A 13,025-nucleotide genomic window follows, 5' to 3' on the forward strand; every position below is an offset into this window, starting at 1 on the left:
TAGGCCTGTAGAATCTTGTCAATGTAGGTACTGATTTTTTTTCAGTGAAGGAACCGCTGCTAGATATTATAGGCCTACCTGGTGGATCAAACAATTTTTATGGATTTTTGGTATTGCATCAAATATCAGGGTGGTAGGATTAAGTACCTTCAAAATTATTGTGTTTTTGTTGGTATAAGATCATTTATGTTAACCTTATCAAAATTGCAAAACATTCTGATTATAAATTCTCCAGCTAAGTTCTTGATATTTTCTTACCACTCAGTGTTGGATAGCAATGTTTTTTACATTGATTACAATGCACATTGTTGTTTTAACCAGTTCAGCTCTGGAGCAAATTTACATCTTTATTTTTGGCAATAAAATTACTAAAAGCCCTATAAAATTATATATTTTCAAAAAGCAGAGGTCCTTCCCTGTAAAATAAAAAGATGACAGTTTCAAATTTCTATCTATCTCTCATTAAAACTGTACAACTGTTTACTAAACACAAAATTTCTGGAAAAATATATAAAAATGAATTTTAGTGCAAACACACACAATATAACACCAAATGTTTTGGTAAAATATAAAAGGTAAGTAAACAGATACCAAATATGCCAAGTCTTAAAATTGCATGCATCCATGATAACGCAAAAATCTCCATAGGTGATTCTTTAAAACGTTTTACGGCTTATCAGTTTAGAGTTAACCAGGAGTTCTTGTGCTAGAATTATTGTTATAGCTCTGACTTTGCAGCAATATATCACACGTGTGGTGCAACTGTGGTTTACATACACATGTGCACCCAGAGCGTGCATTTGCACTTTGGCATATGTGGGGCAAAGGGGTTAGGACAATTTTTTAAAATGTATTTTATTATAATTTTATTTAAAGAAAAACTTTTTTCTTTTGTTGTTTTTTACTTCATTGCTATCACAAAGAGTTAATAAACCCCCATGTGATAGCATTGGGCAGGTGACATGTACTCTTTATGCAGAAATTAGGGGTCTAAAAGACCAGCATCCAGCCAAGCATCAATTGGCTTAGTTTGATGTGTCCCCTGGAAAATATGTGGATATGAAACCAACAGTGATGAAATCACTGCTGCTGGTTGTTTACAGGTGAGATTGAGGAATGGATATGTCTTGCTCTCACACCACTCTCCATCTTGAAGCTGGAAGTTGAGGTCCCTAGATCCAGGTATGAAAGGTAAGGACCACATCACTTTCCCGTTGAAGCCAGGAGTCGGCTGAACAAGCCAAGCACAAGTTGATGGCTGTAGTAGCTGCATATGGCTGCAAGAGAGGGTGGCTATGGAGAAGGAATATAGCTACTCTCTAACAGGAAGTCAGATCACATTGGCAAAACAAAGCAAACTAGAGGTTTGGAAGAAGAAATATAAGACATATTTTCGAGTTAAAAATACATACTTGAATAGATTTTTTTTAAACCATAGTTTAGTGTCACTTTAACCACTTGCCTAGTGGGCATTTATACCCCCATCGTGCCCAGGCCACTTTTCAGCTTTTAGCGCTGTTGCACTTTGAATGACAATTGCATGGACATGCAGCATTGTACCCTTATGAAATTTTAATAATTGTTTTCACACACAAAGAGCTTTATTTTGATGGTATTTAATCGCCACTGAGTTTTTTTCTTTCTTTCAATATAAACAAAAAAAGAGCAAAACATTTGAAAAAAAAGTTTTTCTTTGTTTCTATTATACAATTTTGCAAACAGGTAATTTTTCTCCTTCACTGATGTGCATTGATGAGGCTGCACTGATAGGCAGCACTGATGTGCACTTGTGAGATGGCATGGATAGACAGCACTGATGGGCACTGATAGGCTGCACTGATGAGGCAGCACTGGTGGGCATTGATGAGGAAGCACTGATGATGCTGCACTGTTGTGCAGCAATGGTGGTCACTGATAGGTGGCACTGATGAATGACATTGAAGGGTGTCACTGACTGACAGCACTGACTAATGGGCACTGACTGGTGGCACTGCTGGCCACTGAGGGGTGGAACTGATGGGTGCAGCTGCTGGGCAGCACTGCTGGGGAGCACTGATGGGTGGCACTGCTAGGCACTAGTGGGAGGCACTGCTGGCCGGCACAGTGTCCTGATGATCAGTGTCGATCTGCTCTGTGACAGCTGCCAGTAATCGACAATACTTTCCTTACACTGTGGCAGTGTGAGGAAATTGCTGGCGATAATCGGCAACTGTATTTACTCCGTGATCTGCTGTGTCATTGGACACAGCTGATCACGTGGTAAAAGGCCACTGTGATTGGCCTTTTACCTCATCACATAATTAGCTGTGTCCGTAGGACACAGTGACCATGGAGATCGCTGGGTGCGTGCCGCTGGGGGCACGCGGGAGGGTGCGTTCTGGGAGGAGGTCATATGACGCCCTCCCAGAACTGGATAACCATGATATAGCCATCATTCGCCTATAACTCAGTTACCAAGTGGTTAAAGGTTATGCATATAACTTAATATGGATTCAATAGACATTAGCTGAGTATACTTGTGGCTTGGGGAATCTTGGTAGCTAAGCAAAGACAAAGGGTAGATTTCTGCAATCATTTTTGACAATATTGCCGTTTTTAACCACCTCAATATCAGGCACTTTGACTCCCTTCCTGCCAAAGCCAATTTTCAGCTTTCAGTGCTGTTGCACTTTGAAAATTACTCAATCATGCAACACTGTACCCATATGAAATTATAATTTTTTTTAGACAAATAGAGCTTTCTTTTAATGGTTTTTTTTTTTTTTTTTTTGCACTATAAATGAAAAATGACGCCACTTTTTTTTTTAAAAGCATGTTTTTCTTAGTTTCTGTTATAAAATTTTGCAAATAATTACATTTTCTTCATCAATTTTATTCAAAACGTATACTGCTACATTTCTTATTAAAATTAGTGTATATTATTTGGCCTGTGTGAGCCTACAAGTTATGGTACCAATCATTGGAAATTGATCACATCTGATCCCAACTGATGTACTCACTCATTTCTTGAGACACTAACAAGCCAAATACCTGCTAAATGACCCCTTTTTGAAAGTAGACAGTCTGAGTTATTTAGTAAGAGGCATGGTAAGTTTTTTGAAGGTGTAATTTTTTTCCCCACAATTCTTTGGAAAATAAAGAAATTAAAATATTAAAATTATTTCTCACACATGGCATAAACATACTTGCAACTACACCCCAAAACACGTTATGCTGCCATATGTGTGAGACTTTTTCACAGTTTAGCCACAAAGAGAGGCCCAATATCCAAGGAGAACCTTCAGGCGTTATCCACTTTAAGACCAGGCCACCTTCTGACACGTTTTGTAAATCAGTAAAGATCTGTATTTTGCTAGAACTTAACACCCCAAAACATTATATATATATATATATATATATAGAGAGAGAGAGAGAGAGAGAAAAGATAAAATAAAATGATGGGTTTTGCTAATTTTTATGTCACATGGTATTTGTGCAGCGGTTTTTCAAATGAAATTTTGCACACTAACACAAAAATACATTTTAAGATATTTTAATGCATGCAAACACAATATAGTACCAATTTGTTTGTAAAATATAAAATATGGTGTTGGGCCGAGTAAATAGATACCAAACATGTCAAATTTTGCACGCTTGGGAAATGATGCCAAACCTCAGTATTTAAAAAATCTCCATAGGCGATGCTTTATAAGCTTACAAGTTTAGAGTTACAAAGGAGGTCTGGTGTTAGAAACATTGCTTTCACTCTGACATTCAATGCTGTGCCTCACATGTGTGGTGCAGTCGCCATTTATGTATGCATACGGGGCCAACTTGTGTGTTCACCTTTGCATACGAGCACGGGAGATGAAGGCACTTTATATTTTGTTATTTATTTATTGGTGGGACATTGGTATACTGACAGATGTTTTTGTGCACTTGTACACTGTGACAGATGTTGATAGCCCACTGGCAGACACTGACAGATGTTGATGTTGTAAAGGAAAACCATTGCAGATGTTTTGTGCACTGGTACACTGCAACAGATGTTGATTGGACACTAGTACACTGTGACAGGTGTTTTGTATGCTGGTACATATGTTCATGTGACACTTGGACAGGGACAGATCTTGCCTGGTGTACTGTGTGGGGATGGCTTCAATCTGTGTGTTCTCTGCATATCTAAACACTAAAATCACCAGCTATGCAGAGAGCTGCCACAGGCTGCAGCATCCTCATTGCCCCCCCGACACAGACCTTCCCACGGAGCTCAGTGAGAGCTCAGACACAGAGACATGTGTCTCTGTTTACACTGAGGGATGGCTGTGATTGGACACAGCCATCGCATGATCAGGCGGGCCAATCACAGCACCCATATCCGAAAGACACAGTCATCACAGAATCATGCCACTGCATGGCCCCGAGGTTGCTCAAGGTGCACGTTCTGATAGGATGTTCAGGAACTTTCACTCAGAATGGGAAAGCTTCCACCTGGCTGTTTATGTACAGTGGCCTGGTGGGAAGCGGTTAATTTTTCTTTTTTTCTATATTCATTGTATTGGTATTTAAAAGGATTAATAAACCTATCATCGGTACATTGTCGAAGTGCTATCATTAATTTTTGTTGCTTGATTATATTATACTGTAAAGTGAGACAGGTAAACATTAAGGTCTTACTCTGTATTCCCTTTTTTTAATACACAGTATGCCTTACTTAGAAGGTTAATTTAATTCCATGGGGATCAGTCTGTAACAATAAATTAACAACATAATATTGCATTAGGCTAAATTCACAAAGCATTAACTCAGAATAGAAATGTTTCATTTCAGTCAAGTGACTTTAATTTTCAGATCTCATTGAACTCAACTGAAAATAATTGCTACTTTTTATTTTTTAAAGGGAAGATTTTTATCCTGGATTGGTAGCTTGGTGACTTGAACTTATTGTGCCATGCACTACAATAAATGTTAAAATTATGTGCTGAGCAGGGTGGAAAAATAAGGATCCTGTGCAAGCAAAATTGGTAATAAATACTTTTTACAAAGCCAATGATTTTTCTGCCCTGGCTATGAATCAACCATAAAGTAAATTCTTATAAAGATGATATTCTTTATGCGGTGGCATTTGTTAAGAACTGCCTGTCAAAACAGAATTAAAAAGTTGCTTTTCTTGACTTTTTGGAGAGATGCATGTTCTGAGTCTGTGGTCCTGGTCCTGGCTTAACCTGATGAGTTATTGACCTGGAACAAGCATGTTTACAGCAGGTGTCTGGACCAGTTCTGGGTCCAATGACTCAGCAAGTAGTGAAAGAAGGATGAGGATGACAGCCCTGGAGCTTGAACCTAAGAAAACAAGTAATCAGTAGCAGCTTCCATAATTCTCTCCTGACAGTATGTCCTTTAGATCGATCCATAGTAAAGCTGATTGTCCTTTCTTCTGTTCCAGGAGCTAACTTCACTCTGGCAGAACTAGGGATATGTGAGCCACCCCCACATCAAGGTGGATTCTGCTCAGACATTGGAATTCTTCACCCAGGATATGCGCTAAGTGCAGGCTCTGATATTGACTCTGATACAGATGTGGCAATGTCTCCTGATCATGCAATACGATTGTGGGGAAGAAGTATTAAATCCCGCAGAAGCTCTGGACTGTCAAGTCGTGAAAACTCAGCGCTGACATTGACTGACTCTGACAATGAAAATAAATCAGATGAAGAGAATGGTAAGACTGCTTTCCAAATGCAGATTTATCTCAAATTAAGATAAAAAAGAATAATGGTCTTTGGGAAAATTAATTATCCTCTAACTTATAGCATCTTAGACAACATGCTATTACAACCCTGATTAACTTTCCAATAAAACACTAGAGTATAAGATTTTATTTATTAAACATGTAGGTTTTATATGTATAAAGTTAATGTACCTGTGAAAAAGCATTTAGAGATCTTATTGAGCAAATGGAGAACACAGATGAGCCAAAGCTAATTGCTATAAAATACAAGTTTAAGAATATTTGTCACTGGAGTGTACACTTTATCAGGGGATGGGCTTTAACCTTTTAAAGTCTACTTGCAGTAGATTTTCCCTTTGGTGAGGTATTCTTTAAAGCACCATAATATCTAGATTAACAGGAAGCAGCACATCTGCTCCTGACCATTTTTGCTGCTAAAAGTAAAGTTTCCTAATGCCTGTAGCAACTGATAAGAAGAATTACTTCATTTTGTTACCTAGGTTACAATGCACAGCAATGATATTTCCATGTTTACTCTTTTCATACAGACCAATATTAATTTAAAGCAGTATTCAACCCAAAAGCAAATATATATTATATTGCAGTTTACCAATTCTTAGATGTGGTGGCTGCATTCATTTTCTTTTTTAAGCTCTTTCTTTCTTTTATTCTTACCTGGTGATCTGATTTTGAATTGCAGGCAGAAATGCCGTTATTTTGCCCATGATTACAAATCGTGCTACATTTGTGGCAAAAAACACTGCACATGCTTGGGTTCAATTCATTCTCAATGGCACCCTAAACGCGATATGATTTTGTCATGATTATTGAGCAACAGAATTGCAATAGTGGCAAAATGCATCAACCAAGGCTGTCACCCAAAAGAAGATCCTGCTTCTTTTTAGGCAACAAGCTTTGTGCAATGCATTTTGCCATGATTGCTGAGTGATTGTGCGACAATCATGAATACAATCACATAGTGTTTGAGGTGTCATTAAAAATGAACAGCACCCAAACAAGCGTGGTGCTTTTTACAACAATTGTGCAATTTTGAATAGTGAGCAGAAGTGTGGCGATTCTGCCTGTGGTTCAATTTCGCCAAGTGTGTATACAGCCTAAAACCTTTTCCCCAAAAGGAAATAAAAACTGTAATTGCTTGTGCAACTGCAGTGTGAGCTGGAGTCTGGCTTCAATTTGTTAGCGTATCTAAATCTGCTAGTATATCTAACACTTCCCTCCCCCAGAGTAACAATGCTGCTGTTAAAAAGTGTCTCTGTTTCTTTTTCATCCAGAGTGGGTGCACTCCAATAAAGGAGGTATGTTACTGTCCAGATCATCAGGTGAAAACAGAGAGAAAAAAACCTAAAAAAGAAAATAAATGCAGCCACAACATCTAATGATTGTTAAACTGCAATATATTACATTTTTGGTTTTGGGTTTAATACTGCAGTATCTGTAGTATCTCACCATTCTTACACAGATCTCTTTGATGTGATTAGCTGGCAATCACATTAACTCCCATTTGGTGATCAATTATTTGTTATAAAATAATTGTCTAAGTATAAAAAAGATATAACACGTTTACTATACCGACGTACTTGTAGCATTTAAAGTGAATCTGTGAGAAAAGCTATGGTAGTTGCCATTGCTTAGTTCTATTTAAACTTGTAGATTCCATGAATGTCCTCACTAGAATAGGAAAAGCCTGAAATTCTGTATGCTTGGTCCAGGTCATTGAATCACTAGCTAGTGAAGCTATGTACAGGAAGGAATCAGGAAGCCATAATCAGAAATCTGCATCATTAAAAACAAGTGAGTAGTGGCACATCCCACATTTCTATCCCCACAGTTTCCCATTTAGAAAAGATATTCAAAGCAAAATTACTTTGGCTGCAAAGGCACAAACCACTCTAGGTATACCATATTGGTATGCATCAATCAGAAGTAAAGATGGTTATTTAGCATTGTTAACCTTATAGAAAAAAAAATTGAGGTGCTCATGTATCTCAATAGTACGTTCACCCACATATCTCAGTGGTGAATAAGCAGAATATTTCTTATGTCAGCGCAGCAGAAAGCTTTATTACATAACACAACTCTAAAACCGGTGGGTCCATTTCTTTGTTTCAAAAAATGGTGTTAACATCTTTTATATTACCGTTCTGCAATGTTGTTGAAGGCCAAAGAGCTTGTGATTTCCTCTCTCTACTTACCTACAACTGAGAGACATAGTGGCCAGGTGGTCAGGAGTGGAGAGAAGAACGTCCTCTCCACTGATAGTCAATTGTGTCCATCTGCTTAACTTTGTAAGTAAAGGAGTATTGGATTGATCCACTAAAACAAAATAGTCGCATGAGTGGGTAAAGCCTACCCAGTGAGACAAGTGGTTAATTCGACAGCAAACAAGGCTTGTATCAGACTGTACGATTTAAAAATATTTATTCATAGCAAAAAACTTTTGCAGTGCAGCAAAATAGAATAACTGCGCTGTGCTCAGTAGCCACAACAAAATTAAACAATGTCACAATACAGATGTCTGGACGTTAATTATACTGTATGTATGTGTTCCCTGTTATGGGAAGCTGTCCCAATGTGGGAGAAATGAAGCTATCAATAAAGTGTAAATACAGCACCACAAGATATACATGCATACAAGCCCCTGGGCCCATCCACAATGAGTGAATATGGTACTGATGGTAGGAAATAAATCCCTAAGAAGTGGAGTAACAATGAGGCCATAAATGGCAAGTCCAAAACCACTATTGGTTATCCTAATCATAATATCATCTGGTTAAACATGTGAACTTAGATGTATAGGTACAGTACAAGTCCATTAGATCCACATATTATAGATAACACATAGACCTGAACAGTATAGCCACATTACTGGTATTGGCTGGATAATAGTAGAATAGTTCAACACACACTGGAATCCAAGGCACGCCAGGAAAATAATCGCCAATACATGGCTATCTGACCACGTGGCCAGGTCCCCAGTGGAAAGTCACCAAACATCCATTATCTCCTGCGCTCAAAGATCAAACAAACCTTAATAACAAACAGTGTGTTCATCCTCTGGTGATCAAAGGTTGTGCAGCTCTATCATGAAGCTGGGGAAACTCGATAAAACTGTAGAAGGGGATAAAAGAGGGAGCGCACAATCCTTGCGCATTACCTCGATATTTATTTTATTTAGGAAATATACTCACAAGAGTAGCAGTAAAACAGGCATTAGTTAACCATAATCCACGCAGGGTTACAGGTCAATCCAAAAGGGAGATAAAACTAACGCGTTTCGAGGGATGCTCCCTTCTTCATCAGAGCTGGGTTTGGCAGATAGAGAGTTCAGTTTGGCAGAGTTCCCATAGCAAGGAGACATTCAGCCACTGAGTGTCAGTATTACAACATTTCAGCCTGTTTAGTGTGAAGTTTCTATCTGTCAAACCCAGACTGTTTCAGAGAAATACACACAGTAGAAGCACAGACAAAAAAAAATTCAAACGCAAACACTTATAAATGCGATTTGCTGTGTTTATAAGCATTATGCGTTTGAAACGCTGATAAAATCAACTGCTGAACGCAAGTTTTCTGCGTTCAAATAAACGACTGTAAACTAAAATGCCTGTAAATGACTGTAAACGAATATGTGTACATGGACACATAGGAAATCATTAGGTTGCGTTCAGGGGCTGCTGAAAAAAAAACACTGAATAGCTTCTAAACATGAGTTTATTAGCTGCAGTGTACATGAGCCCTAAATGTACCATGTCACTGAGGTGGTATCCTGGCAAATTCTGGTGTATGTATACATGTTGATAAGCAATGAAGAGCTTAAAAAGGAACACACAGATGACTCAAATAGGGAATTACAGATAAGTTCCTGACATTTGTAATGGAAGTGTGAAATTTCTTGAAGTTTTTTGGTTTACCCAGTCATATTTCTGTTCACATGGGCATTTAATGAAAGTAACATTATGATTTAGCCACTGTCTTGCTATAAAAATGTTAAAGAATTGCCAGATGATATTTCAAACTCGTTCAAGAGTTTAAATTATTATCATGTATATTGTTATATATAATAATTTAAAGCAGTATTAACCTCCCTGGCGGTATTCCCGAGTGTAGCTCGGGGTAAAATGTCAGTACCAAAAGCGGTAACCCCGAGCTACACTCGGGCTTACCATGCGGCGCTGCATAGGGATTCCCTGCAGAGCTTACCTTGTCCTTCGCTCCCGCGATGTGTCCCCTGCAGCGTCCCCGGCCATCTCCTCCGGCCGATGCCAGCATCCGGCTTCTGTGTTCCGGTCCCTGTGACGTCGGGACGTACGGGCTCCTGCAGGAAATTTGAAAATTTTAAAAAATGTCATTTTTTTCCAAACAAATTTTACATAGTAAAACATTGCTGTTTCAACCCATTTCATATACATTTTGTCCCTAGTGCTCTGCCCTGTCCCCTGTCTGCATTTTGAATGTTCTTTCTGCCTGGAAACTGGGAAATGTCCATGGCGTCCAAAAAGTGTCCCTTTAGGTCAAAAGCGGGTTTAGATCAGCTAGAGAACAGCGATAGTAAATCAGAACCACTTGCAGAATTGAGTGATAATGATTTGTGGGGAAATTCGTCATCAGACACTGAAAATGATTTTGCGACTTTGCTCAGCAATGTGCTAACTTGGCGCTATATTTCACATTTCAGTGTTTTTGGTTTGATTATATTATTGAATTAAATGTATTATTATTATATTATTATTTTTTATGATTATTTCTTAAATTATAATTTATGATTTCGTGTTTCAAATTTTATCATACCCGGGATGTTTACTAGACTCTTGTTCGGACAGATTTCAGTGAGTTATTCATAAAAATTACAGCCTACAATCAAAAAACTACTTATTTCCATGCAAAATAATGGTAACGCTTTCAGCATCAAAAATCTGAAATAATCATACCGCTAGGGAGGTTAAACCCAAAAGCAAACATTTATTTTATAAATCGTATATGTGATGGCTGCATTTGTTTACTTTTTTTAGGTTTTCTTTCTTCTATTTTCATCTGGTGATCCAGCCAGTAAGTCTGTTGTTTTTCAACAGAAAAGCTTTATTGCAGTTACAGGGATTAGACAGACCATTTAACACTCGCATAGGTGCTTACAATGATTAAAGTTTATTTATGTAAATCCTGTATCCCAAAAGAAAAAAAAAACTGTTTGTTGTGAATGATTCTAAAGAATTAGCTGGAGTTTATCTTCAATTTGTTACTGTAGTTAAATCTGCTAGTACTTCTAAATGTCGCTTACCCTCAGGCTGACAATGTTGCTGTCCAAAACTGCCTCCCTATACTCACTCATCCAGAGTGATGTCTGTATAATACAGGAGGTGTGTTATTGTCAGATCACCAGGTGAAAAAAGAGTGAGAAAAGCTTAAAAAAGAAAACTAAAGCAGTTATCACTTCTAATGACTAAAATGTTTAAAATTTTGGATTTAAAAACACTTTAATTACACAGTATATATATCGCTAGACTAAAAAATGAATTTATACATATATATATTCTTTTTTTTACTAAACTAGATCAGTTTTAACAGTTTTAAAGCTGGCTTAAACAACTTCCCGACAGCCCTATAGCAGAAATACTGCTACAGGGCGGCACGGGTGCGCAAAATCACATATATATATATATATACATGATTTTGCATTTCCAGGTAGGGGGTGTGCGCAAGCAGCGCCATTCACGGCCGCAGGTGTCATGTATTCATGTCCTGGTGTTTTGTGTGTCCTATGGATCAATAAATACACACTATATTCAACTATCCACCAGTGTGCGGCTCACCCTTCTTCCTATTGATTGGCTGTGCACAGCACAGTATATATGAAAAATGAGTGAAGCGCTATGTATAAATAAGTAATCAAATACTAGACATAAATAATATATTGTGTGCAAATCACTGAAGTGTAAAACTGTGCTGACACAATCAAATAATGCTCTGTGGTAAATAATGCAAAAATCATAAATGACAAATATGATTAACCCCTAGGAAAAAACCACTGAGGTTATTAAGTGGTATAAATAGTGATCCCTCGAAGAGGGAAATTAGTAAATAGTGTTACTATTCCAGACAAAGTGTATATAAATAGATGCTAAAAAACACATAATAAATAATGTAAAAAATCCATAGATAAATAAACATCTGTGATATTCCGAAAAAAAATATAGTCCATGCAAGTGATACAGTGCCAAGGTGATCTTCACTTCACTTGTACAAAAATCCTCAAACGGCAGCAATGCCTGCTCACCTCCACACACTGACCCGCACAGGGCCCAAAAGCTAGTAGTCACCCCAATAACGGATCCTCTTAGATGTGTTTCTTCATCAAAGGAACAGTAAGATGAGACTTAGACTCCTCTTAAATGCACCTTATCCACTCCACCTCCACTCAAGGCCATGTAAGTGAGGCACAAAGCAAAGATCCTTCCATAGTGCAGTAAGCATTTATTAGGAAAAAAGTACAACAGATATTGCACTCACATGTATTCCAAGTATAAAATGCCTATCACCACATCATATGGGTGTACTGTATGATAACTGGGTAGAGCAATATGGCCACTGCACCCGGAAGTGCGTCACCTCGTAACCAGAAATGGCGTACCGACGCGTTGCATCACGTGCCTCGTGACTTTATCAGGGTTCATTCACAGCACAGCCATCCAAAGCAGTGTGCTTACAGTGAAGCACACGGACACAGATACAAGTAAAACAGCACACAGCGCAGAGTTAACCCTTTGATCGCCCCTCATGTTAACCCCTTCCTGCTCAGTGCCATTAATACAGTGGCAGTGCTTTTTTCTTTAGCACTGATCACTGTATTGGTGTCAGTGCCATTAATACAGTGGCAGTGCTTTTTTCTTTAGCACTGATCACTGTATTGGTGTTACTGGGGATGTCAGTGACACCAAGTCTGTTCCCCCCAGTGTGGAATGCCCGCAGTCCTGTGATAAGTTGCTGATTGCCGCCATTACTAGTGAAAAAAAAAATTACAGTATCTATACCGCAATTTGTAAACGCTATAACATTCAAGTAAACCAATTAATGTACACATATAGCAGGGCTTGAAAAAGCTGCTCTCCCGCTCGCCAAATGCGAGGAGAAATTCCTCTGTGGCGAGCGGCAAGCGGCTGCGAGCGGTGAGCACAGATGAAGCATGGAGCGACTGTACCTGCGCTCCAAGCCTCATTGTGAAGCCGAGTTCCGGTTTACAACTTCCGGCACCACCGCCGAGGGGACAGGTGCAGGAGAGGTCCGCTCTCCTATGCTGAGAGGA

General features: G+C 38.5%; 1 protein-coding gene across 1 annotated transcript in view; it reads left to right on the forward strand.

Moving 5' to 3' along the window:
• Positions 1 to 13,025, forward strand: part of LOC149449870 (teneurin-2-like) — a gene marked incomplete at its 3' end in the record, with an annotated part of 1,333,566 nt that overhangs the window by 1,079,771 nt on the left and 240,770 nt on the right. Inside the window, exon 4 of the mRNA XM_089692653.1 lies at positions 5,426 to 5,701. Within this exon, the coding sequence (XP_089548779.1) occupies positions 5,426 to 5,701 (276 nt within the window). The remainder of the gene's footprint in view (positions 1 to 5,425; positions 5,702 to 13,025) is intronic.

Source organism: Staurois parvus, unplaced genomic scaffold, assembly GCF_062004578.1.
Source record: "Staurois parvus isolate SC_StPar_1 unplaced genomic scaffold, SC_StPar_1.0 ptg000598l, whole genome shotgun sequence".
Classification (NCBI taxonomy): Eukaryota; Metazoa; Chordata; class Amphibia; order Anura; family Ranidae; genus Staurois; species Staurois parvus.